This window comes from Sesamum indicum, linkage group LG9, assembly GCF_000512975.1.
Source record: "Sesamum indicum cultivar Zhongzhi No. 13 linkage group LG9, S_indicum_v1.0, whole genome shotgun sequence".
NCBI lineage: Eukaryota > Viridiplantae > Streptophyta > Magnoliopsida > Lamiales > Pedaliaceae > Sesamum > Sesamum indicum.
Genome location: NC_026153.1, coordinates 503,275 through 528,600, shown reverse-complemented (window position 1 = coordinate 528,600; position 25,326 = coordinate 503,275). Strand labels below are relative to the sequence as shown.

Here is a 25,326-nt window from a genome sequence, read left to right as displayed (position 1 = left end):
TCAGGGTAGTTCAATTCAGCTTTTTAGATTGCCTGCATGATCAGAGTCTAATGAGTATATCATGGACTTTCACCCAAGTGATGGAGGAAAGCTTAGTGAACTGTGGGATGTATGCACAGAGTTGAGTTATCCGATTATTGTACTGGACGCCCTACCATTTTTCATAATTGTTCTTTCCCCAACCATTTGGGGCAGGATAGTGTGGGTGGGTCCTCGGGTGATAAAGATCCTCGCAATAGGCTAAAGATTATGTGGTGCAACAAGTAAATTTGAAATATTACCCTCAGCACGGATACTGATGTACTTAAGATTGTTTTGGTCTCTGCGGGTGACAAAAATCAAGCTTTCTATCTTTGTATGTCGTCAAATTATATGAATAGCTATTGTTGTCAAAATGCCCTTTCAGATTTTGCGACAGGAAATATTAGGTTTGTTTTAATTATATTTTACTTGCCTTGTGTCATAAATAATGATGCTTAATTTTTTAAAACAAGTCCTTCATACGATTTTTTCTACAACGTAACTAGGTATTGTTGCTAATGAGAATTAATTTAGTTGTTAAAGTTTCGGTTTCATGATCTGATCATGGGCTAAACTAAAGTATCAAATGTCCCAATGTATAGGTGGTGTTTATTTTAGTTATTATTTCAAAAATTGAAAATGAAAATGTAACAGAAAAGGTATATTACCACAATTATTCTTCAACTTAAAAGGGTGTAGAATGTAGATGAAGCACCAAAGTCGAAGTATAATAGTGGGGAAAGCCGGAAAGGAGCATATGGTAAGTGTCTCAAAACACCAGAAGGACTCTACATTGTACTTTAGGATATAAGATTTATTCGCATCGTCAGGAATCATCCCAAAGACAAAAGGTACATCTTACAGTGAACTAATCGTACATCAACTCCAATTATTGGTATTTTCGCATCACGAAATTGATTAAAGTAAAATTGCATCATTGATTAGGTCATTAGGAGACATCCAAACCCTACATTCCTTCCCCATAAATACAAAACCACGTGGTGGTGGAGCAGCTTTCCACACCATTTTCGCAGCACGATTTGAGGCCGAAAAGGTTCCTCGCTTGTGCCAAAATCAAGCACAAATCAGACCCATAAACTATCAAAATATTTATACTTTTGACGTATTTATTGATTCACTTTTCCTCTTCTCATTATCACAACGACGGTGGGTATTTACTATTGTTTTGTTCCGAACGATAACTAGAGATTTGAGTAAATATATAATTTAAAAAATTCCTTATCCAATATATATCTTTGAATAATACATTTGCAAAACTCTAACTATTAGCTCATCATATTATTTCGCATAAGGACATTCGTCGAGGCCGAAAAGTGCACACAATAATATTTTTCCTCGAGAATGAAGTCATGTAACGTCACCAAATCCCTCAATTTTGGAGGCCTTATGGTGTTAAGTGCATAACATCATTCCAAATTGCATGCAGATGATGGACATATATAAGAGCCGTGTACATTCAAAAATTCTCACCGTAGTGAGGTATATTTTAAAAATAAATTTTAAATTAAAACAGATAATTTTTCACATAAGGGCATCTATCAAGATGGAAAGAGTACATGTCATATCATTTGGAATCATTTATTATAAGTTTGCAAGGTTTTTTGTGTCGTCAAATTTTTCAATTTGGGAGCTTATAATTATAAGCGTGTAATTACATTGAATGAAGACGATGAAATTGAGAATACATAAGTTCGAAAAATCTCATTTACTTAACAAGATAAATTTATAAGGTTTCAACTAAAGTAGACAAAAACTCTCAAACTAAAACAATTCAATGGAGATGGAAAAGTGCACACCACATGTATTTCATGGTAGATGTTCTTTTATTTACTTTTCTTGGATTTACTCTTTGATATTTAAATATATCAAATAATGTAATAACCGAATTTAATAAAAAACAAAAGAACACCAATATTGGTATTTGATTTTACGCATGACAAACCTTTAATCATAAAAGTTCTTAGCTCCCACCTTAACTATTTGGTATTTTGAGATTTGAGATTTCTATTACTAATTAAATTCACTTACAAATGTAAGGACACAGACTACTGTCCAAACAGATTGTTACATTAAAATAGGCAAGACCTAAACTTAAAGCCTCTCACCGATTTAAGTCCTCAACTTTTATCATTGAACAAAGCTATCGCAGCTGCTAGCGAGTGGTTTTCCTCATGCAATGCAATGGCTGTCATTGTCATTGATTATATGCACGCTGTCGACATCCGATGACAGCAACAAATTGCAACATTGACTTCGAGATAATATACAAACATCCTTGTCACTTAAATTAAACTTCAAACGAAGTTTCCCCTGTCGCCCTATTATTGCAACAAAACATGGGCTAGCAAACAACCGACGCGACCAAAATAATAAACATATGTGGAATGAAAATTAATAGCCATTGAGCATTAAATTATTTACATATAAGTTCGACTTTTTTAGTCAATAATTTCTTTTCTCACTAGTAATAGTCCACGGGAGTATCGGGGCAACTTTCGTCCGACAGGACATCTCGAGTGGACGGAGGAGGAACAAATGGTGGATTTGTACATCTCAAGAGTGCCCAATTCACTCCTTGGAAGAATGCATGGTGCTTGATGGCCGATGCACCCATTGTTGAGCCCATTCTCCGGCTGGGATCCTTCACGAGCAACTGCGATATCAAGTCCTTAGCCGAGGCAGGAACCACTGGCTCCTTGGGAAACTCGAGGGCTCGGGCCACAATGTTAGCTAGGGTTATCTCATGATCCATGCCCCGGAATGGTGTCACGCCATAGAACAACTCAAAGATGAATATCCCTAAAGTCCACCAGTCCACTGCACTACCATGCCCTTCTCCTGAGACTATCTCCGGGGCTAAGTACTCGTGGGTCCCGACAAACGACATCGAGCGCACATCAATCGGCTCGGCCACAAATTCCGGGCCCGCATGGTGGCCTGTTTTCTTTTTACGCTTGCGCTTAGGGTGGAAGCATGAGACGGCCGGGACAATGCAGTTAGGGAGAATGCAAGAGGTCGAGCTGAATGATGGGGGGTCGAGGGCGTATTCACTGAGTGGTGGTGCGTTGGGCGGATTTTGGGTGGAGATTACTTGAGCTGGAGTGGAAGTCGAGTCGTCGCATCTTAGGGAGAGGTCGAAATCAGTGAGCATTATATGGCCGTCTAACCGGACCAACACGTTCTCAGGCTTGAGATCCCGGTAGACAATTCCCATCATGTGGACGTATTCAAGGGCTACCACAACCTCGGATGCATAGAATCTGATAATCATACCATGAAATAAGTTATCAATCCGACATAACAATTTAATGGGAAAAGCCACTGAACCAATATAAACATTCTATGCACAAAAAAGTTGCATGTTTTTGCTACAAAATTTATTAAAGAACAAGTTGAGCTAAAAATTGGTTGAGAACTTATGAATTATTGACTAGTTAGTGTTCAGCCAAAAGCACTGGGACCAAATTGTCACAGTTTCCCTGTGACTAAGAGATTCATGTTTAAAACACAGCAGACATCATTGTCCTAAGCTTATTACACAGGATCATGATAAATATTAAACACATATTTGCTATTATATCTTAAGTACTCTATCATGTGTTAATCATGTGGAGAAGGGACCAATGTGTTTCCCCTTTAATGAACTATATTTTATGGGATGTCTAACCCCCCACCCCCAAAGGAAAAAAAGCAATCCTATGTAAAGGAAATATGTGTACAAGTTGGGGTCCTCTGCCCTATTTGTCCTCTAAAACTCAACACTTAGTGCTGATATTATTCTATCTTGTTGTGTCCTGTGGTTGCTTTCTCGGGCCTGATTTTGATTCTTTTCCACTATTTAACAAATCAAGAAAAAATTATGAAAATTCAGACAAAAAAATCAAGTTAATTGTAGTTTCTTATTCAAGAAAATTTATGTATAATTGCAGTGTTGAACTTCAACGCACATTCGCATTGGCAAGAAGTCTTACAACTAATAATGAAATGTAAAACGTCGGTGCAATAATGCACTGTCTATGTTGTGACAATAATTTTCATCTCAATCCTTCTAAACTTTAAAAAGAAGACAAATTGGTAACTACAAGAAAACCAGGACCATTTGTTCCTAACGATGGAATTAGTCCAAGGAGAAGCTACTTTAAGCCAACAACCTAATGTTTAGCGAATATAATGTGAGATTAAGCACAACTAAGATCCATAACATTGCCAAATTAGGACAAAGATGTAAAGTTCAAATCACTTCAGTCCCCAGAGGCTGACAAACCCCTTCTTGAACTAGCTAGTACCCACATTGCCCCTATCTTTCATAGCTTCACTAGCATCAACATGGCATAATTGTTAAATATCCAATCAAGTAGGGGCCACAACATAATTTCTATAGTCCAAAGGGGGGGGCCATGACAAATGAAAAAAATTTCCAAGAAATGGAAGGAATCCCCCAAATTCAGCAAAAAGTTAGCAACACTTCATTCCATAAAGAAACATTCTAGTCCAAACCATGTCTACTCGTACTCAAAACCAATTACATTATAAATATAATACATTTATCATGTGATTGATGTAAAATTAAAAAAAAATGGTTAATCTAGTAACAAATCATTACATTTTCCATGATTTGCTCAGTACGAGCAAATATGTTTTGGACAAGAAGTCATTCCCGCTCATAATAATCAAGAACATTTATCATGAATAGGGACAAAATAGAAAATTCACCTACAAATTAGAACATTTTACTGTGAAGAATGCCCTGCCTTTGGACAACAATAAATAATACAAACACCACGTGAACATTTAGTTGCATGTTTCATAGGTCAACCATAATAGTAATATTCCAACTGTAATATGAGTAATTAGTGCAACATACACACATGTCACACGTTTGTCCTTATGCCCTTTACCATGTAATAGCTATTGTTGTAGTTAGAGACCAACTAAGTTGTTATTGCACATTCCTTATTTTATTGATCAGTTTCTTACAACTAATGAATAACACATCTCGAAACGCAAATTATTCAATCTCAATGATTGAGCTCATCGGGGGGCATTACAGTAATTTCCACTTATAATTTTGCTTTCTTACACCAAGAATCGTGGGCTCACGTGCACCCGGGCACGTGTGATCATAGGTGAATCTGAAAATTTTACTATTATATCACCCGTTTTTTTTCACATACCTCCAAAAAGGGAAAGTGCTCCAGTGTTTCTCACCCTACAGTATATTTCAGTTCCCTCTCCCTAAAAGACTGAACAGAGAAGACAGATGGGGCCCCACAAGTGATGTTCACCAGTTCCTACAACAGGTGGTGGACCCCGCTTCCCTGTGACACATCACTCTCATTGCTGTCAATTTCCCTTATCATATCCAAAGATCCAAACACTTACAAAATATTTTCAAAAGTTCCTTACACTTCCCTCCCTCCCTCCCTCCTCTCTCTCTCTCTCCAATATGTTCCACCACTATTTATTTAACTAACGCAAAATTTTTGCTCAAATAATTTAATTAAGTTAACTAATTATACAATAAATATGATTATTTTTTCTTGTAATGTTCAATTTTCATAATAAGATCTAATTCCATCAATTCAGATATTCTATTATAATATTATCTATACTATTTATTAAGAAAGGACCAAACTGGGTAATTATAAATACGAGCAAAATATGAAATTATGAATTGCCTAAATTGCTACTAAAAACCATTTTTTATTTTTTACTTTCATTAATAATTTTTATTCGTACATGTTTAAAATTAATTTAAATTATCTTAATTTTTTAATTTAATTAATTAAATATAATAAAATTGTAATTATGCATGCTTTAATTACTAAGTTTTTGATTAACATAGACTCCACACATGCATAAAATATTTCTTAAAAGAGCCGAATACTAGAAAATATTATACACGTATATTTCTCTCTCCCTCTATATATATGTTAGATATGTACGATTGCATAATAGCAAATTAAAATAAAAATTCAGAGTGAGCCCACAAACTTACTTAAAAAGATAAAACAATTACCATACATGATTTTAATATAGGTATGTTGTGAATATAAGAAATGCCAAATAAATAATTAAACAATAATGTGATTAATTAATAAATTGCATTAACAAAATGTTAAAATGAACCTACCTTTGGCACCATTATTATTAAAAATGACTTAATTGATAATTATATCATTGATCAAATTATTGGAGATTAATGTGGTTTATTAAACCCTTGTGATTAGTGCATGCAAGCGCGACACACAATAGCACTCCTCCATTACGTGGAAATTACTCTTGAGAGTTAAAAAATAACGCTGTAATGGGCGAACGGAGAGGGGAATGGTGTTAAATATATGGCTGAAACTGCGCACCTGACGGCGGACTCCGGGAAGCGTTTACAGGGCTGACGCTGGCGGAGGACGTGGAGATCTCCGCCGGGGCAGAACTCCGTCAAAAGACACGACCATTTTGGGGAGTCGATGGCGGCGTAGAGCGTGGGCAGAAACGGATGGTCCAACATTTCGAGAATTTCCTTCTCGGTCCTCGCTCTCCCTTCCTTATTACGGCTTGCCAGCTCCTTCCTGTCCATTACCTTGGCCGCGAAGAGCGCCGTGGGAGGTGGTGGTTTCGGCGGCTCGGAAGACGGGGGAGGGGGTGGGGGCGGAGGCGGTTTGAGTTCGGCTAAGTAGACGGAGCCGATATCGCCGGAACCGAGGCGGTGGAGGAAGCGGAGGTCGGCGATGGAGAGAGACGGGAAGCGACGGATGGCGTCCCAGCGAGGGTCCCCGGAGGGGGTAGTGTAAGAATGGGGTTTGGGGGTGGTTGTGGGCGGGAAATGGGCGGAGGAGGAAGTCCAGTCAGAACCGGAACTGGTGGAGCGGTGGATGTCAGTAGCGGTGGTGGTGGTTGTGGAGTTGAAGCTCATGCTTTGGAGGTCGTCGGCTATGTCGTCGGGCACTGGCTCCGTCGCCATAGTTGAGGAAGTGGGGTGGGTATGGAGGAGAAGTGCTTGGGAGTGGCGAGTGTGATTAATATATTGGGGAAGGAATTGGAAAAGGAGAGTTCATTGGGCCGGAAAAGAAGGGTTGGGCAACGTGGGGGTTGGTCTCTTGGATATTCAGGAAATTAGATGAGGGTGCATTGGCCCGAGACGTGTAGTATTTACTTTTGCTTTTTTCCATTTTTATTTTTCTATATTAAAATAAATATTAAATGCAGATACTCCAACAACCAACATATAGAGGGTAATGTACTTTTTTTTCAAGAAAATCTTATTTAAAATAAGTTTGATCCATCACAAAGTAAATATGTTATTTTGTTATATAATTAATTATTTTTTTGAATTAATCATCAATACACTATAAGTATTTCGTTCTTATCATATAATTATTGCAAATTTTGCCAAACTAGGTCTCAGCTCGATTTTTTTTTTTTTTTAAATTTTCAATATGTGGAGATGTCGTCCTAATCTTGATAGAATATTACATGAAACCCTTATTCGGTTTGATATGTCGTCCAAGATTTTGAAATGATTCTAATTACACATAATTTGTACTAACCTGTGCGCTTAATTACCTATATTAGTTTTAATCCGATGCTTTATTATAAAAATTTTAATCTGATTGAATAAAATAAAACATTTCCCAAAATTATTGTCCAACAACTATCATTTTAATTCAAATATGGATATTTCAATCAATTGAAACTATTTGTAATCATAAAACACTGTAGCGCGTCATCTTGTGTGCATATAATAAATAATATTTTATATTTTAAAATACATTATGAATAAGAAAAAACATATATAAACCAACACTATCACATTTTCAAAACAAAAAAAGAAAGAAAAAAAAACAACAAAAAAAAGAATAAACGTAGGGGTAATATCGACATAACAATAAAATTGGTGTGCAGTGTTATAAGTGCCATTTGTTTGTGATAGAAAAATACCTTCTCTTATATTTTAGTATAAATAAACTATTTTTATGGTTATTTTAAGTTGATGTATGTGAGGTAATAAAAGTTACTTTTTATAGTTATTTCGCTAATCATTGTTATGATAACAAAAATAATGCATGTACGGTAGATTGTTCGTATTTCAACTTAAGAGAAATTGAGAGATATGATGATGATATCAAATTATAATTATATCATAATTTTAATATTAACAATTATGTTAATTAATATACCCTCAATTTTATTTTTTTATTTACAAAAATATATCTTTCAACATGTTTTTTGGGAAGCATGCACTTATACCTAAATAATTAATTACTTTTCTTAATACAAAAATTAGTAAGTTAATTAAGTAGTACATCATGTCCCCTTAATTAGCATCAATCATGGGATTTCTTCTTAAGACTAAAGTAGCACTCTATTAATGGTCAAATAATCATTCTTCCGCATTTTAAAAAATTCGATTAAAATTATAATTTCGAGTCCACTTATATAAATATTTAATAATTTTTATAATAGTCTTTTTTTATCCACCTGTCTCTTTATATATTTATTTACTTGGCATTATATATGTTCTTAATTAAATGAAAGTATTTAATCATATTAGCAAACATAATAAATAATTTTGATGATATATTAGTTAAATATTGATAGGTCTGTGCTGTGTTTTTGGGCGTGTCCCCCTATTGACCAAAATAGGGACATCTACCCCAATTAAAGGGCAGGTCCAATTATGGGTTGACTGGGCCCCATTTGATCAAGAATCAATCAAGACTATGATGAGAGGTACAAACTTTTCTTCTATTATTTCATTCTAGTTTCTAATTCTAGATTGGAATAGATTAGGATGATTATGCCTCGTTTCATCTACGATTGGACACTTTACATTTAATTTTTTTTCCTAATAAAACTATAATTTTTTTTAATAATCACATTTTAATAGAAACTGAAAATTCGTAGCCTTTAATCTTACCATAATTATTCTTTTCACAATCATTCACTATGTTCACCAAATAAGATTTTAATTCATTTGTTAACCATAGGAGTAGCGTGTTATTAAAATTTAGCTAAAATCTGCATCTGCACAATTTGAGATTCCAAACATACCTCAAAATTAATTATTTCATATTAATTGTGCAATCTCTAAACCAAACAAGGCTCGGAGACACGAGCAATCGGAAGAAAATGTTTTAAAACAACGATGATGTCTGGATCAATTTATATATTTTTTTAAAATATTTTATATTACATTTCATAATTTGTAAGATGTATGAGAGTTTATGAACATTTCTCAACAGTTCTAGCATAATACAATATTAAAATAAACGAGAAAAAAATAAACTCGACATTAGCAACTAAAAAATAATTTAGATGAATTGTTGTTTAAATGCATCCCAAATTGAATTTACTCGGAAAAAAAATATAGAAACAAAAAGAAAAAATACATTATCTGGTTTTGGTATTACATTGAATTGAAATATGAAGAATAGATCAAATAAAATTAATGGATCTGAAATAATAATTTCTATGAAAATAAATATATATGAAGTTAGTTTGGTAGAGAGTAAGATGTAATTAGAGTTCACTGTCCAACTACTGCCTTTTGCAGACTCATTTTGAGCTCGCATTTAAACATTTATAATAATTTCAATTCCGGATATGGGGCTGGGGGACGGTACACCTGCACACACACACACACACCTCTCGCCCAACTAGAATTAAATGCTCATAATTTCCTCACATTCGAATTTCAAAATACAGAGCAGACACTTAAATATTACCAGAATTTTAGAATAATTCACATCTCTAAAAAATTATTTTTTTTTAAAAAAAAGGTATTAATGATCTTAGAAGAAGTGAAAATTATTAAACTTTTACCAGACATATTATTTTATTAATGGGGAACATATTTTAGGGACTTTTAAAGGTAATTTTCTCCTCTGAGTTAACAATACAATGTAATGTGCCTAAACAATATTTTAGGGATTTTTAGATCATTTTGTTTTTTCTGAATTGTCCTTTGAATTTGATATTATTTCAAAGTAGTGTGTAATATGAATAACGATATATTACAAATTTTTCCTAAAGTTTGGCATATTTATGAATATTCTCTCGTTGTTTGAAAGATTATTAATACCACCTTGATTTTGGTGGTCGTCTAATAATTAATCAAATCAGTTAGGTTCTCATACATTTTTTTTTTGTGGTGAACTAGCTTCATTGTCTTTATGGATTAAGAATTATAATTTTATTTTTAAATTTTTTTGATTTTTTATGAATTAAGTGGATAATTTTTTTTATACTTTTTTAAAAAAATTATCTTTTTTACAAAATTTTATTTTTTAAGAAAAATAAAAGAATACTATAAAAGCAAAGTTGATAATTTTATACTTCAGCTCGATGATTACATAATTTTATCAAATATCAGAAGGACATTTTTAATTTTAAGATAATAAAGAAATATTCGTAATTATTTCAAAATTTTAAAAAGGGTGGTTGTAATTTATTATACGAATAAAGGTAGGTTGATACAATTGGAATAATATTTCATACAATTGGATCCTCACACACATACGCTCATAGTATTGGGTCTCCGGATGCAGGATTCGAGCGCAAAAGACCCGCCCCACATAAATGGCGGTATTGCCCGTACACAAATTGCTGCAAATATGGGTCAGAAATAGGATTGCAGGAAAGGCATGTGAGTGCATTGATTGATGTTTTCACCTCAAGAATTAATTCATTATTTTAACTGTTTATTCGATAATATATTTATTTTGATATGAAAAGTTGGGTTAGCGGATAAAAGGGCTCAGTTGGTTTGTCACTTGTCAGGTTCCAGAAGTAGAAATTTTGAAGGCCCCAAATCAATTATAAAACAATTAGGGGGCCCAAATGCAAAGTACTCTGATATTTCTACAGCAAAAAGTAGATTAGACACCACATATATATTGTTAAAACTCGAACTCACACAATTTTTTATCTATAAGATCTTAACCTCACAACACAGGTAAGTATCATTTGTACTACTACTCAAAACTCAATGCAATAAGATGGGGAAAAATGAAAAATAAAATACAACTCCATCGTACAGTGTGATTCTTGTAAATGTTAAAAATCTTTTAACTAGTTCATGACTGAATATAGCAAATTATTTCCAATTTTATTTTAATTATATAGCTCCTAGATGATAAGGTGAACATTACATTTTGCTCTTGCTGATTTTTTTTAAAGAAAAAAATATGTATTTAAATTTCTTTTAGGGTGGAAAAATAAATATTCCATAGTGAATATGAGTCCACAAAAATATTTTATTTTTTTTGAAAAATATATAAAATTATAATTTATAATTTAAAATGAAATTTTGGTTATGTCATCATATTGAATAAAAATCTAATCAAATGGATTCATTAGAAGAAATTATTCATAATTTTTTAAATAACGAAAAGGTATTTAATTTATCTAAAACCTCAAGGAAGGTGCATGCAATTTACTTTTAATATGTTACCGAATTAATGATATATATAACGGGAAAAAAAAAATCTAAGTTCCCTTACTGAATTTGGAAAAATAAATAGTTGAATGTATAATTGATGAAGTAAACTAGATCAATTACTCCATACTCCCCTTCATTTTCTTGTATTTTCATCATATGCAATTATGTTAGGATGGATTGCAAAACTTAAGACCTCACACTTGCACACATATTCAACTATCACAGTATACCCCACAAAAGCAATCATAGTATTTGGATTCATATTTTTGATATTTTGATTTATTTTGTGAAGATGAAGAGAGAAAAACAATGATAAATAAGTAATATTGTAAATAATGTGTATATTTAAACTTATTTTTAGGATAATTAAAAGTCAGTGTTGTATAGGTGATGTTGTATTTTGAGAGAGAAAAGTCATTCTTATATATATAAAGTGTTGTATATTTAATATTGTGTTTTAAAAAATAAAAACACAAGTTGAAAATGAAACATAACAAAGCCATTAACATTGTGCAATACCAGCACTGTCTACAACAAAGCATATCCTCAAATTCTCAATCCATAATACATCAACCTTAGAAAAAATTCCTTCTCCAGCTGGGATCTAATCCACTTCAAAAATTATCTATTAAATACATTCATCCAACCAAAATTGAGGTTCATGTTTCTAAACAAAGTATTCTAGGTTGCATTTGAAAAGAAAATTTTAAATTTCTTAATAGTAATTTATTTAAATATGTTTTAGTAATTTAGTTTAAAGAATTTTAATTTTAAATTATATTTTGTTGAATATTGATGAATTTTAAATTATTTTTAGATAGAAATTATTTTTTCCAAATTCTTTCCTCATATCTAAAATAAATCCACCAATCCAAATGCAATTCTAAGATTTCCAGAGTGAAGTAAAACACAAACTTGTGTTAATGATTCATAGCCTAACCAAACCCCAACTATTTGTTACAAGATACCAATGACACAAACCGAAAACATTACCTACTTCGATCGTGATATGTCATTTGTACCGTGATAGAACTACTTTTTTTTTCTTTTATTTTGGATTGACCAATTAATCCAAACATGCTTAATGATTCGGACCTTCTATTACATTTTGGGGTCACACTACACTTGTCCCAATGTGTGATTGACATGTCTCCCTTGAAATATATATATATATATGTATAATTAAATTAAACTGTAATTTAAGAATAGAATGCATACAGATCATAATCACTAGTGTAAGAAAAAATGATGCATCCAAAAGCCATTTTAATTCTAACTTGGAGAAATAAGTGAAGATGGCAAAAATGACACATAGGGAAATGAAGGGATCTGAACCAAATTCCTTCTTCTAGTCAAATCTTTTTCCACCAAACTCATCGGTTGATAAAAGCCACGAAATAGTCAGTCCTCTGTGTTTGGATGCTGGGAGCCATGACATACTTCCGTCCAGCAAAATCACAAAGTCATGATGAATCATTTTATCAAATCTGAACTTTACTTCACAGGAAAGCCAAACGTCACGGATAATACAATCATGTCCTTAACGACAAAGAGGACGCATGAAAAACTACTCAGATAATGCCTGCAATCAAGACATTATTTGCATCTAAAATGCAGATACTTCAAGAACAAAAAAGAGCTGATTTCCATTTGGACTCTCACTCAGCATAAAACAATCTCCTCATTCCTTCTTTCCAATCCCATGAGACATGTTGTAGATCCCTTTGCCCTGGTGATTCCACAAAACCAATTAACATCAAACTTATCCATGCACCAGAACGCACAAATCTATTAGAAGAGCACATGAAGTACTCACGATAAGGTATAGGGAAGAACCAGCCAACGCCAGAGGAATAGCAACTGAGGTGATTTTGTCATATGGTCCTTTCAAATACGTGTGTTTATGAATGCTCTGGAAAAGCTTCTGCTTTTCAACGAGCTTCTCTCTTGGCCTAAACGGTGGTTCACACATCCTGCATTATTTGTGTGCTATTATATGTTAACAAACTCGCAAGATTTGCATGAGGAGAACAACTCAAAACTACCTGATAAAGTAAGTTTCACCGAAACAAGTAACTTAGTCGTGCAAATTACCCCTCCAATTGCATAAAAGATTAGCACCAAAGTTTCTAATCTAACTGTTCTTTTTAACTTAGTCAAATAAACACTATCAAGCTCAATTTGCCTTTACACAAGCTTTTAATCTTGGGACGGGAACTGCTTGTTGCCTGACAGTTTCACCATCTAACAACGTTATAACGGGGGGGGGGGGGGGGGGATCCACTACATTAATCAAGCACAAGTCAAACTTAAGTTTTGCAAGACCTAGTTAAGGCCGCCCTTGATTGCTTCATTACTACGTTGGTCATCTAATCCTAATGAACAAAACGTTGTACAAGCACAGCTTTGAAGAACTCGAAGACATTACAACATTGGCATAACAGCAGGATACACATTCTTAAACATGAACAAAAGTGAGATTTTAGTAGCCAATTACTCCCCTAAAACAAGAACAAATTTTTCATCAATCATATGGATACGCCCAGATCGATGGATCCAATCCGCTAATAAGCAAAGCCAGAAAAAACAAAAAACGCGAAAATAAATCTTTGATTGCTTAGAAGTTAGCAATTGGGCAAGCCAGTAAAGAAGCCTAGACGTGAGAAATTAGAAACGGGGAAGAAGAATATATAAAATAAAGGGTTCGGAGGAGACTTGCCTGCGGTCGAGCGTTGAGAATCCCGGCGAGTATGAACAGCAGAGGATGACGAGTGAAATGAGCGTTGTTGAAAACAGTGAAGAAGAGGCTGGAAGATCCGGGTGCTTGTCCGTTTTGGGACCAAGGTCCAGAAGTTTCGGGTAGTTTTAATAGGAAAAGGTGCAAAGCCCATTGGACTTCAACTGTCACTCGATTCTTATATGGTCCCCAAACAACGAGTCTGTTTTAGGGCTATCATCTTCGGAAGCCCATCAAAATATCTCTTCTCTTGACTTCTAAAATTTTCAAAATCCAACTATTTTTATACGATTTTTTTTTTAAATTTGACATAATTATATATAAATTTTTATTATTTAAAAATTATCAACATTATTTTGATTTCATTTATTGTCTACCAATTAGCTAAATATTTAAGGTTCTCATTTTTTTGTGGTGGACTAACAAATATGTCCTTGCGGATTATAATTATAATTACTCTTAATTTTTTTAAAAATTATTTTTTTATGGACTAAGTGGATAATATTTTTAAAACTTTTAATTCATCTACCTCGTTCAATTTTTTACAATTTTTTTTTAAAAAAATACAGTAAAAACAAAGTAGATAATTTCCAACGATACACAATTTTATCAAACAATAAAAAATATTTATATTTTTCGAACAACAAAAACTATTGGTAATATATCAAATGTCAAAGAAATTGATGGTAGTTTACCACACAACCAGGCCACAAAGTATTGAAACCACCCGACATGGCTCCTGATTCAACTAGAGAACCATTAATTAGGATGAATACCACATCAATGAATAAGTCTTAGGTTTTTCATATTATACTTTGACGAAAATATGTTGGTCGACTTTAAGGCAATTTTCAAAGTTGAAAGCAGTGAGAAAATTACTACGATATCGATTGAAGTTCAGACAAATTGACCAACTCATATACAAGTAAAAAATAGGTTTACATGTTAAAAGACATGGAAATTTTCCTTATTAGCAGCTTGACAAGTCAAATAAATGCACCCTATCGAACTAGCTAACTAATTGTTACAACTCTCTCTCTCTCTATTCTATATATAAATATATATATGTTTCATAATATTGTTGTAATAAATCATGATGCAGTTATCAAACACACTCATCAGATTTTAATTATGAGACAGTGATAGGGATCACAATTTTCTTCTCTTTGGCCCCTTTACTTGATATTTCATCGCCAAATGTTTTGTCTGAACGTATGGCTTTTTATATGTACAGAAATGGATTGGACTCCCACTAAAAATGCCAACATTTTTTGCGTGAAAGCATTTACAACAATGAAAGTGAAAACTAATCACAATTCAAAATATGTGTAATTATTACTATAGTTTGGGCGTCTTGGGAATGATATAATTATTATTTAATATAAATTATTAATTTTCAACAACTGTACTTTTACTTTACTAAATGGCTTTTTTCTTCCCTTTTCTTTTAATTATAAAAAGGAGTCAAATTGTTTTGTAGATTTTTTTTTGGTGCTTGAAACGATGAAAATACAATATATTTATACATGAATTATCTCCAAAACTCATCAAATTATGAATTTTTGAAAATTTTGATTACTACCAACGTGCCGAAATAGGCTGTTAATGAATGTGCACGCTTAATTTCTTTTTTTTTTTTTAATAAAAACTTACAACACGTTCACATATATATATATATATATATATATGTGTATATTTAAATTTTAATTGGTATGAAAATGGAATATCACATAGTCTCACCTGTAATTTGGTTGGTATCAAACAATTAAAAAGTGATAGTTCCTCCTAGTGGTTGGCAGACAGCAAAATGTACAAGCACCTAATGCACGTATACCTCATAGTAGATAGATATCAAACTCCCCTACCGTTTAGTTTGACATTATCTCACCATCAATTCTTTATTTATTTATTTATCTATATATAAATTAAAATACTTAAACAAAACAAAAAACAATCTTATACATTTAATAATTATTCATTGTTTTGAAACTTTCAATTTTTCACAAAGGTATTATATTTTGTATTTTATTTATATAAATTCCACATTATTTATATATTTAAATAATACTATTATAACAATGTTATTTAATAATTTAAAAAAAATTAAAGGGTGTATCATACATGAAGATGGCATTTATTTATTTATTTATTTTGGATGAGAAAGAGGGATGTTCACCGTATTTGACCAAAACGACCGTAAAGACGGTGATGGGTCTCATACCAACCCCATATCTCAACAAATCTAATTTCAACAATACATATAAGAGAAGCATTTTTCTTTGAAATTTAATTAATGCTGACGTGGAATGCTATCGATATTTCATAACTCATAATATTGAAATATATAGATATATTAACGATATTTAAATGATTTAATGAATGCAAAAATAAAGAAAACCAATTACTAAGATTTAAAAGTTAATTTATTAAAGATGGGGTCCATTAGTGTAAATTAAAGGGTAGTGGATGAGTAAAGTTTATAATTAATAGATGGGGTGTACAATATTGAGAATATCTGAAAAGTTGAATAATTCCCTGCGTACGTACACATGCATGTGGCAAGTAGCTAGCTAGGAAACAGTATATATAAAGATTAGGCAGGCAGGCAGGCATCTAGAAGGCGTACCTACGTATAATATGACCAAGTAAACTTAGTCTTGAAAATTAATGTTGGTAGGGTCAATTTCTTTGAAATTAATGCATTTCTATTTAAGATAAAAATATCTTGCTTATATTCATTCTTATAAATAAATTAAATAAGACGACCCACCCCCAGCTTCGGTTATGTGTTAAATCAGATGTTAATGCTAATATATATATATAAATATATTCAATTATCAAAGTAATGTCTAATTTGACGGCTTCTTCACACACAAATATATGTATATATATATATGTATATATGCTCCTCATCTTAAAATTGTCAATGTGAGTTTGACCTTTTCAGTTTTCACCCAACATCGGAAATATTATGTGTTTTTTTTTTTAACAGGTGAAAGTCTCCAACATCATCATCATGCATGTGCATGTTGATTCCCATAAAATCTATAAGTCGATTTCACTCTATGCTTACCATTTCATTTATTGTCAGATTGTTCTTTTTTCAATTTTTGAAAATACAATCTAATAAATTTATAAAATTATCAAAATTGTGTCTGTGAATTAGATATCGATTTAAATTTCTATAACTAATTACGTAAGATTTAACATACAAATTAAGATGTACGTTTAACCTTATAAAATATTTTGACAAATATTTAAACTCACATACATCTTGGAGGTTGAGCAGGGCAAACTTGTAATGTAATCTTTTTTGGCTAATTTTTATGCAATTATTTTTGTGATTAAAATTATACCAAAAATTATAATATTATCGCAATATTAGTCATCCAAATATTTTTAGTCCAGTTGCAGTTTCCTCAGCTGGTCAGCAAAGCACAACACGAAACACCCCCCTGCCAAAAACTCCGCCCCCGCGCGCTATACAGCAGTCAAACTCTAACTGCCACTTCCAATCTACTCAAAATGATCCTTCCAATGCCGGCATTCCACGTGTCTCACGGACCTACAAACAGGATCCTTCTCATTTGATTTCCCCCAGCTTATAACGCATTCCGCAACATCGCACACACCTCATCGTTACTCCTTCATCATTATTTCAACTTCCACCTTCTGTAACTACATTTGAACCTCTGCTAGTTGCCTAATTTTGACCAGACTTCCAAGTTCCATCCCATCCCCACCCCACCCCGTGGTTTAATGATATGTGTATATATATATGTGTGTGTGTGTGTATTCGTAATGTAAGAAACAGCGCATGCTGCCACATTTCTCTACATTTGTAGTATCTTCGTGCTGGAAGCCCAAAAGGGCTGCGCCAAAGCATCCTCAAAACAAATATCAGAGTCTTAAAACAAGAGTTTGGGTTAAGAACAATATTTAACAGATGGCGGCGGAGCTGGTGGCCGATGATCTGGCTCGGACGACGAGCAGCAAGCGGAGCTGGAGGTCGCACAGCATAAGGGATGTGTGGCAGGGGCCACCAGACGTGTTCGCGAGGAGCAGCACGCGGCGGCAGGCGGCGGACGACGAGGAGGAGCTCAAGTGGGCGGCCATCGAGAGGCTGCCGACGTACGACCGGATGAGGAAGGGGATGCTGCAACAGGTGATGAGCAATGGGAGAATGGTGCATGCTGAGGTGGACGTCGCGAAGCTTGGTGTGCAGGATAGGAAACAGCTGATGGAGAGCATTCTCAAGGTTGTGGAGGATGATAATGAGAAGTTCCTTCGAAGACTGAGGAACAGGACTGATAGGTATGAAAATTATATCCCCCAGCTCATTTATATATGTATGTGCGCGCGCGCGCGCGTAGTCTAATGAAAGGAGGTGATGATTCTTGGACAGGGTCGGAATTGAGATTCCAAAACTTGAAGTGAGGTTCCAGAATTTATCGATAGAGGGAGATGCATATGTTGGAACAAGAGCACTTCCTACTCTGCTCAACTCAACACTCAATACATTAGAGGTACTGCTTTCTTGATCTCAAACATTTAACATATCCTTAATAATACGTTAACCAAATTTGATTTCATGGATTTATGTTTAGAAAAGACATATTTGGGCTTTTCTCTTCATATTTTTTTTTAACATGAAGTAGCAGATTCTTTACCAATTGACTAAAATTCAGAATACTATTAGTTTGACGCAGAGTATATCAGACAACATTTGTCACATAATATTATGTAAAATATTTGATTTTGCTTTGTTAAGTCATCTCTTGAATCTGGTTGAATGATGTCATAGGCTGCTCTAGGGATGATTGGACTGTCTCCGTCGAAGAAAAGGGTGGTTAAGATACTTCAAGATGTTAGTGGAATTGTGAGACCATCAAGGTTTGCTTGTAAATCCAGCAAAAACTTTTTTCGGATTAAAAAAGGAAAAAGAAAAATTTCTGCTTCTGATCAGTTATGTTTTTCTGGTTTTTGTAACGTCGATTTTCTGGTACTTATTTTCAGGATGACACTACTTCTTGGGCCGCCAGGTTCAGGAAAAACAACATTGTTAAAAGCATTAGCAGGAAAACCTGATGATGATATGAGGGTATGTACTTCTATTACATGTTCAAGAGTCCTGTTAATGATAGGAGAGACTGCATCCAAGGTATATATTGTTCATAACTGGTCTTGAATATCTGAGCAGGTAACTGGAAAAATCACATATTGCGGCCATGAATTTCATGAATTTGTTCCCCAAAGAACGTGTGCGTACATTAGCCAACATGATCTTCACTATGGTGAAATGACTGTTCGTGAAACACTGGATTTCTCCGGTAGGTGTTTGGGAGTCGGGACGAGGTATGAAATGCTGTCAGAGTTGTCGAGAAGAGAGAAAGAAGCAGGTATTAAACCTGATCCTGAAATCGATGCTTTCATGAAAGCCACAGCCTTGGTTGGGCTGGAGACGAGCTTGATCACAGATTATGTCCTCAAGGTACGATCCTTTTCCTCGTTGCTTTTTGAATTTGTTTGGATTCACAAGCCTAGCATGTAAAGGACTTTTATAACAGATCCTCGGACTGGATATTTGTGCTGATATTATGGTTGGAGATGATATGAGGAGGGGCATTTCTGGTGGACAGAAGAAGCGTGTTACTACCGGTATGTGATTCAGTTTGATTTCTTCGGGTGTAGTTTGAAAATAATTTGGTAATTACATTATTGTTAATCGAAGAAAAGGAATTCTAGGCAACAATGCTGTCTTTGTGCATGAACCTTAAGGATTATAGCATATCTGGCCATGAAAACACCACATCCATTAACATTGTTAGTAAGATTCTGCTCTGCTAAATGCCAGGGGAAATGTTGGTAGGACCAGCAAAAGCGTTCTTCATGGATGAGATATCAACAGGGCTGGACAGTTCCACCACCTTCCAGATAGTCAAATTCATGAGACAGATGGTTCATATCAATGACATAACGATGGTCATCTCTCTATTACAGCCAGCTCCCGAGACATTCGATCTTTTCGATGATGTTATCCTGCTATCAGATGGTCAGATTGTCTATCAGGGTCCCCGTGAAAACATTCTTGAATTCTTCGAGTACATGGGATTTAGATGTCCGGAGAGGAAGGGAGTTGCAGACTTTCTGCAAGAAGTCACTTCAAAGAAAGACCAAGAACAATACTGGTGCAAGAAAAATCGACCTTACCATTACGTCTCTGTGCCCGAGTTTGCACGGGCCTTCAATTCCTTCCACATTGGCGAAAAACTTTTGCAAGAACTCAGAGTTCCTTACGATAAGTCAAGAACGCATCCTGCCGCGTTAGTGAAAGAGAAATACGGCATCTCCAGCTGGGAACTCTTCAGAGCATGCTTCTCTAGGGAATGGCTGCTGATGAAGCGCAGCTCGTTCATTTACATCTTTAAGACTACACAAATCACAATAATGGCCACCATTGCCTTAACCGTTTTCCTAAGAACAGAGATGAAATCGGGTAGAATAGAAGACGCTTCCAAGTTTTGGGGAGCCCTTTTCTTCAGTCTCATCAATGTTATGTTCAACGGAATGCAAGAGCTGGCCATGACGGTTTTCAGGCTTCCTGTGTTTTTCAAGCAGAGGGACTGTTTGTTCTACCCAGCTTGGGCTTTCGCCTTGCCTATTTGGGTTCTCCGCATTCCAATATCCGTGATGGAGTCTGCACTGTGGATCGTTCTCACCTATTACACCATTGGTTTTGCACCTTCTCCAGTTAGGTAAGTGGAAATGAACATGTATGAGAGGTTTTTGAAATGGTCCTTTTAGCCGATTCTTGATCTGGTGTACTACATTTACAGGTTTTTCAAGCAATTGTTGGCATTCATTGGAGTGCATCAGATGGCTCTTTCTTTGTTCCGTTTCATTGCTGCTGCTGGAAGAACTCAAGTAGTTGCAAACACCCTTGGAACTTTCACCTTGCTTATGGTCTTTGTTCTCGGAGGCTTCATTGTTGCAAAAGGTCTGCAACATTTAGTTGATAATACTTGGTGATGGGATTATCGCGTTTTCCATGAACTGTATGTAAGAAATCGCGTTGGTTTTGCTTTGCAGATGACATCGAAGATTGGATGATATGGGGGTACTATGTTTCTCCTATGATGTACGGACAAAATGCGATTGCCATTAATGAGTTTCTTGCTGAGAGATGGAGTGCAGTAAGTTATCCTGACAATCTGCAGATAAATTTGAATATGTTCATGTTTCATTTGAAGATGAATTATGATACTAACGCTGGTTTTTATCACTCAGCCCACTAATGGCTCTGAACCAACTGTCGGAAAGACCCTTCTTAGGGACAGAGGTTTATTTACTACAGAATCCTGGTACTGGATATGCATCATGGCTCTTTTCGGGTTCTCTCTTCTTTTCAACGTTCTTTTCATTGCAGCATTGACGTACTTGAATCGTGAGTCAAATTATTTTACTTCATACTTCGCATTCTATGTTGAGGATAATAATGATTTAGCCCACATATTCACTGTGTTTTTTACTGAATCTCAGCTCTGGGTGATAATAAAGCTGTCATATCAGATGAAAATGAGGAAATCAAGAATAAGCCGCGAATAACGTCGAATGGTGAAGGTGTGTGGTTTTTTATGACAGGAAACTAAAGTTTTCACATCTCAACTCAATCATATATTCGGTGGTTTGTATAGTTCTACAAGAATGTAATAAGGAAGCGTTAAAGAAAAATCACTTGAGAAAATTTTGAATATTTTTCCTAAACCACATGCTTAGTTTTCATCCTTGAGCTTGTTATCATCAAGATATGTAAGATTCTTGATTATTACAGGTGTTCAAATGGCTGAAAGGAACGCTCGTGGAAATGCCAACTCGACTGTTGTTGCAGCAAACAGCGAACCAAGAAGAGGGATGGTTTTGCCTTTTGAACCCCTCTCTCTTGCATTCAACCATGTGAATTACTATGTTGATATGCCTGCTGTAAGTAACCTCTTCTCCCAGAATTTCATCCTTGATCAGAACATTAAAGTTGCTAGTACTAATTCAAACTTGACAAACCGTCTAATTCAGGAAATGAAGACTCAAGGAGTAAACGAGGAAAGACTTCAGTTGCTGCGAGACGTTAGTGGAGCTTTCAGGCCTGGTGTCCTGACAGCATTGGTAGGTGTCAGTGGAGCTGGAAAGACAACGTTAATGGATGTTTTGGCAGGTCGAAAAACTGGAGGTTACATTGAAGGAACCATAAGTGTCTCAGGCTACCCTAAGAACCAAGCAACGTTTGCTCGAGTCAGTGGCTACTGTGAGCAGAACGATATCCATTCGCCTTATGTTACTGTGTATGAGTCGCTCCTTTACTCTGCCTGGCTGCGTCTTGCTGCTGATGTGAAAACAGAAACGCGAAAGGCAAGTAAATTGGATCACAATCTCTTCTCTGAACCTGCATGGCAAGAAACTCATGAGTAATTTTGTTAACAAAATTGTACATTGATTTCTTGTTTCAGATGTTTGTGGAGGAGGTAATGGACTTAGTTGAGCTTAATCCGTTGAGGAACGCTCTTGTTGGACTTCCGGGAGTAGACGGTCTTTCAACCGAACAAAGAAAGAGGCTCACCATTGCTGTTGAGTTAGTAGCCAATCCATCCATAATCTTCATGGATGAGCCAACCTCTGGACTTGACGCCCGGGCTGCAGCAATTGTCATGCGCACGGTGAGGAACACGGTGGACACAGGTCGTACAGTGGTCTGTACAATCCACCAACCTAGTATCGACATTTTTGAAGCTTTCGATGAGGTATAAACAATCACTCGAAAACACTCATATGTAGTTATCAATATCACAGGATTTAGTTTGACCCTTGGAATGATCATTTCTTTCAGCTGCTGTTAATGAAGAGAGGAGGACAAGTAATCTACGCCGGCCCGCTTGGTGATCGGTCTCACAAACTTGTGGAGTATTTCGAGGTGTTAATTTCTTTCATCTTGTATGTGCTTTTCTGCTTCTGTTTACGCTAACTGTGCGGCAAATTGACAAAGCTTCGCATAAAAACATGCGTTTTGAGTGCCCTTTTAAGCAAGCAGCCTAAATCAACTTCGCTCTTCCTATAGAACTGGCTAACACACATTTTGACTCCTTATGCAGGCTGTACCAGGGGTTGCCAAGATCAAAGAGGGCTACAATCCAGCTACATGGATGTTGGAGGTCAGCTCCTCCGCCGCTGAAGCTCAACTTGATGTCGACTTTGCCGACATTTACGCTAACTCCAGCCTTTACCAGTGAGTGAAAAATGACACAACACCCTTCATTTGTCTCTCGATTCTGCATTTCTTTAGAGGAGCTAAGTTCCGGTGGTTTTAAATCAATTTCTTGATTCTTATCAATTCAGGAGGAACCAACAACTGATAAAGGAACTGAGCACTCCTGTTCCAGGATCTCAGGACCTATACTTTCCCACACAATACTCTCAGTCCTTTCTCACCCAGTGCAAAGCCTGCTTCTGGAAGCAGCATTGGTCATACTGGAGAAACTCACAGTACAATGCTATTCGGTTCTTCACGACAATTGTTATTGGCGTTCTGTTTGGTGTTATCTTCTGGCAGAAAGGGGACCAAATGTAAGCCAAAATCTCTTTGTTCCGATCATGTTTAGCGTTGGAAACTCTGAAAGCATTATTGGACAACTAGGTTTGTGTGATCTGATGATAACAAAAAGTGTACGTGTTCTTCTGACAGACACAGGCAACAAGACTTGCTTAATCTGCTGGGAGCTACATATGCTGCAGTTCTTTTCTTGGGAGCCACCAATGCTTCTGCTGTTCAATCTGTTGTGGCTATTGAGAGAACGGTGTTCTATCGTGAAAGGGCCGCTGGGATGTACTCGGAGCTGCCCTACGCATTTGCGCAGGTAGATATCACTACAAAAGAAAAGGCTACTAAGTAATTACACTAATTCCAAAGGAGGTAATATCTCTAACATTTTTGTGTACATCTATTTGTAGGTGGCGATAGAGACGATCTATGTTGCGATACAGACTATCGTTTACTCTCTACTTCTCTACTCGATGATTGGATACCACTGGACAGGAGAGAAGTTCTTCTACTTCTACTACTTCATATTCATGTGCTTCACATACTTCTCAATGTATGGAATGATGGTTGTAGCACTGACTCCTGGCTACCAAATTGCTGCCATTGTCATGTCCTTCTTCCTAAGCTTCTGGAACTTGTTCTCCGGCTTCCTCATCCCCCGTCCGGTAAGTAAAATGTAAAACATTCTTTTGATCAAACAAAAAAAGTCGGCCAAAAACACATCTATCTGATAATTGATGTAATAACTGAGGTGGTGCAATATTCATGCAGCTTATCCCAATATGGTGGCGGTGGTACTACTGGGCTTCGCCAGTTGCCTGGACAATCTACGGCATATTTGCGTCCCAAATAGGCGATCAGACGAGCGATCTCGAGCTGACTGGCAACACTCAGACAATGAGAGTGAACGATTTTCTTAAAGACTATTTGGGATATGATCATGACTTTCTTATTGCTGTGGTTTTTGCTCATGTTGGTTGGGTTCTTCTGTTCTTCTTTGTTTTTGCATATGGGATCAAGTTCCTTAACTTCCAAAGAAGATGAGGAGTCTAACTTTGCATGGGGGAAATTGTTTGATATGTCATAGGGCAAGTGTATACTACGTAGAATATGTAGCTGTTAAGGAAGGAGACAATCCGTCTCTTTTGTTTTCTTTTTTTGGTTTTCTCGATTGCTTTCGTTGTAATATTTTGGTTTTCTTGATTCACCGAGTTTTGAAGTTTGAAGGAAATTAAACAAAAAGGTGAGCCATTATACAGAAGTGTATATCCTAAACTACATATTATGATAGTTAGTGCCTTTGATTTTTAAACATATAAAGAATAAAACATTCAATAATATTAAATCATCAAAAATTTAAAACCAAAAATTGACTTTGTACTACATCAAATAAAGTCTTTATTCTGGGATAGAAGAAATATTGAAAGCGTATAACTTTTTTCCAGAATAATTATAACTACGCTTCATTAAATTAATAGTGCTCAAATTAATTAATGGAAACGGCATATGATTACAATAAAT

At 35.2% G+C, this 25,326-nt stretch overlaps 3 protein-coding genes across 3 annotated transcripts; 1 reads left to right on the top strand and 2 right to left on the bottom strand.

The window, feature by feature from the left end:
• Window positions 2,228-7,273, bottom strand: LOC105169992 (serine/threonine-protein kinase D6PKL1-like). Its single transcript, XM_011090557.2, has 2 exons — window positions 6,402-7,273; window positions 2,228-3,302 (listed from the first exon to the last, which is right to left on the bottom strand). The coding sequence occupies exons 1-2, from the start codon at window positions 7,001-7,003 to the stop codon at window positions 2,504-2,506; spliced, it is 1,401 nt and encodes a 466-aa protein (XP_011088859.1). The 5' UTR covers window positions 7,004-7,273; the 3' UTR covers window positions 2,228-2,503.
• Window positions 12,842-14,351, bottom strand: LOC105169991. Its single transcript, XM_011090555.2, has 3 exons — window positions 14,202-14,351; window positions 13,299-13,455; window positions 12,842-13,211 (listed from the first exon to the last, which is right to left on the bottom strand). Exons 2-3 carry the CDS (start codon window positions 13,452-13,454, stop codon window positions 13,164-13,166), a joined length of 204 nt encoding a protein of 67 aa, XP_011088857.1. The 5' UTR covers window position 13,455; window positions 14,202-14,351; the 3' UTR covers window positions 12,842-13,163.
• Window positions 17,885-25,059, top strand: LOC105169990 (pleiotropic drug resistance protein 2). Its single transcript, XM_011090554.2, has 20 exons — window positions 17,885-18,533; window positions 18,625-18,745; window positions 19,024-19,112; window positions 19,236-19,320; window positions 19,420-19,710; window positions 19,787-19,877; window positions 20,074-20,974; window positions 21,056-21,216; window positions 21,309-21,412; window positions 21,507-21,663; window positions 21,759-21,839; window positions 22,051-22,199; window positions 22,290-22,622; window positions 22,721-23,011; window positions 23,098-23,181; window positions 23,360-23,493; window positions 23,604-23,831; window positions 23,950-24,121; window positions 24,216-24,470; window positions 24,577-25,059. The coding sequence occupies exons 1-20, from the start codon at window positions 18,166-18,168 to the stop codon at window positions 24,847-24,849; spliced, it is 4,368 nt and encodes a 1,455-aa protein (XP_011088856.1). The 5' UTR covers window positions 17,885-18,165; the 3' UTR covers window positions 24,850-25,059.

Bases quoted from the DNA above. Each gene is read 5' to 3' on its own strand.
- LOC105169992 (XM_011090557.2), bottom strand. From the start codon at position 7,003: ATGGCGACGGAGCCAGTGCCCGACGACATAGCCGACGACCTCCAAAGC. The intron at 3,303-6,401 runs GTGCGCAGTTTC...TATGATTATCAG, and splicing joins TTCCCGGAGTCCGCCGTCAG to ATTCTATGCATCCGAGGTTG.
- LOC105169991 (XM_011090555.2), bottom strand. From the start codon at position 13,454: ATGTGTGAACCACCGTTTAGGCCAAGAGAGAAGCTCGTTGAAAAGCAG. The intron at 13,212-13,298 runs GTGAGTACTTCA...TGGAATCACCAG, and splicing joins GTTCTTCCCTATACCTTATC to GGCAAAGGGATCTACAACAT.
- LOC105169990 (XM_011090554.2), top strand. From the start codon at position 18,166: ATGGCGGCGGAGCTGGTGGCCGATGATCTGGCTCGGACGACGAGCAGC. The intron at 21,840-22,050 runs GTGTGTGGTTTT...TGATTATTACAG, and splicing joins AATAACGTCGAATGGTGAAG to GTGTTCAAATGGCTGAAAGG. The intron at 22,200-22,289 runs GTAAGTAACCTC...CGTCTAATTCAG, and splicing joins ACTATGTTGATATGCCTGCT to GAAATGAAGACTCAAGGAGT.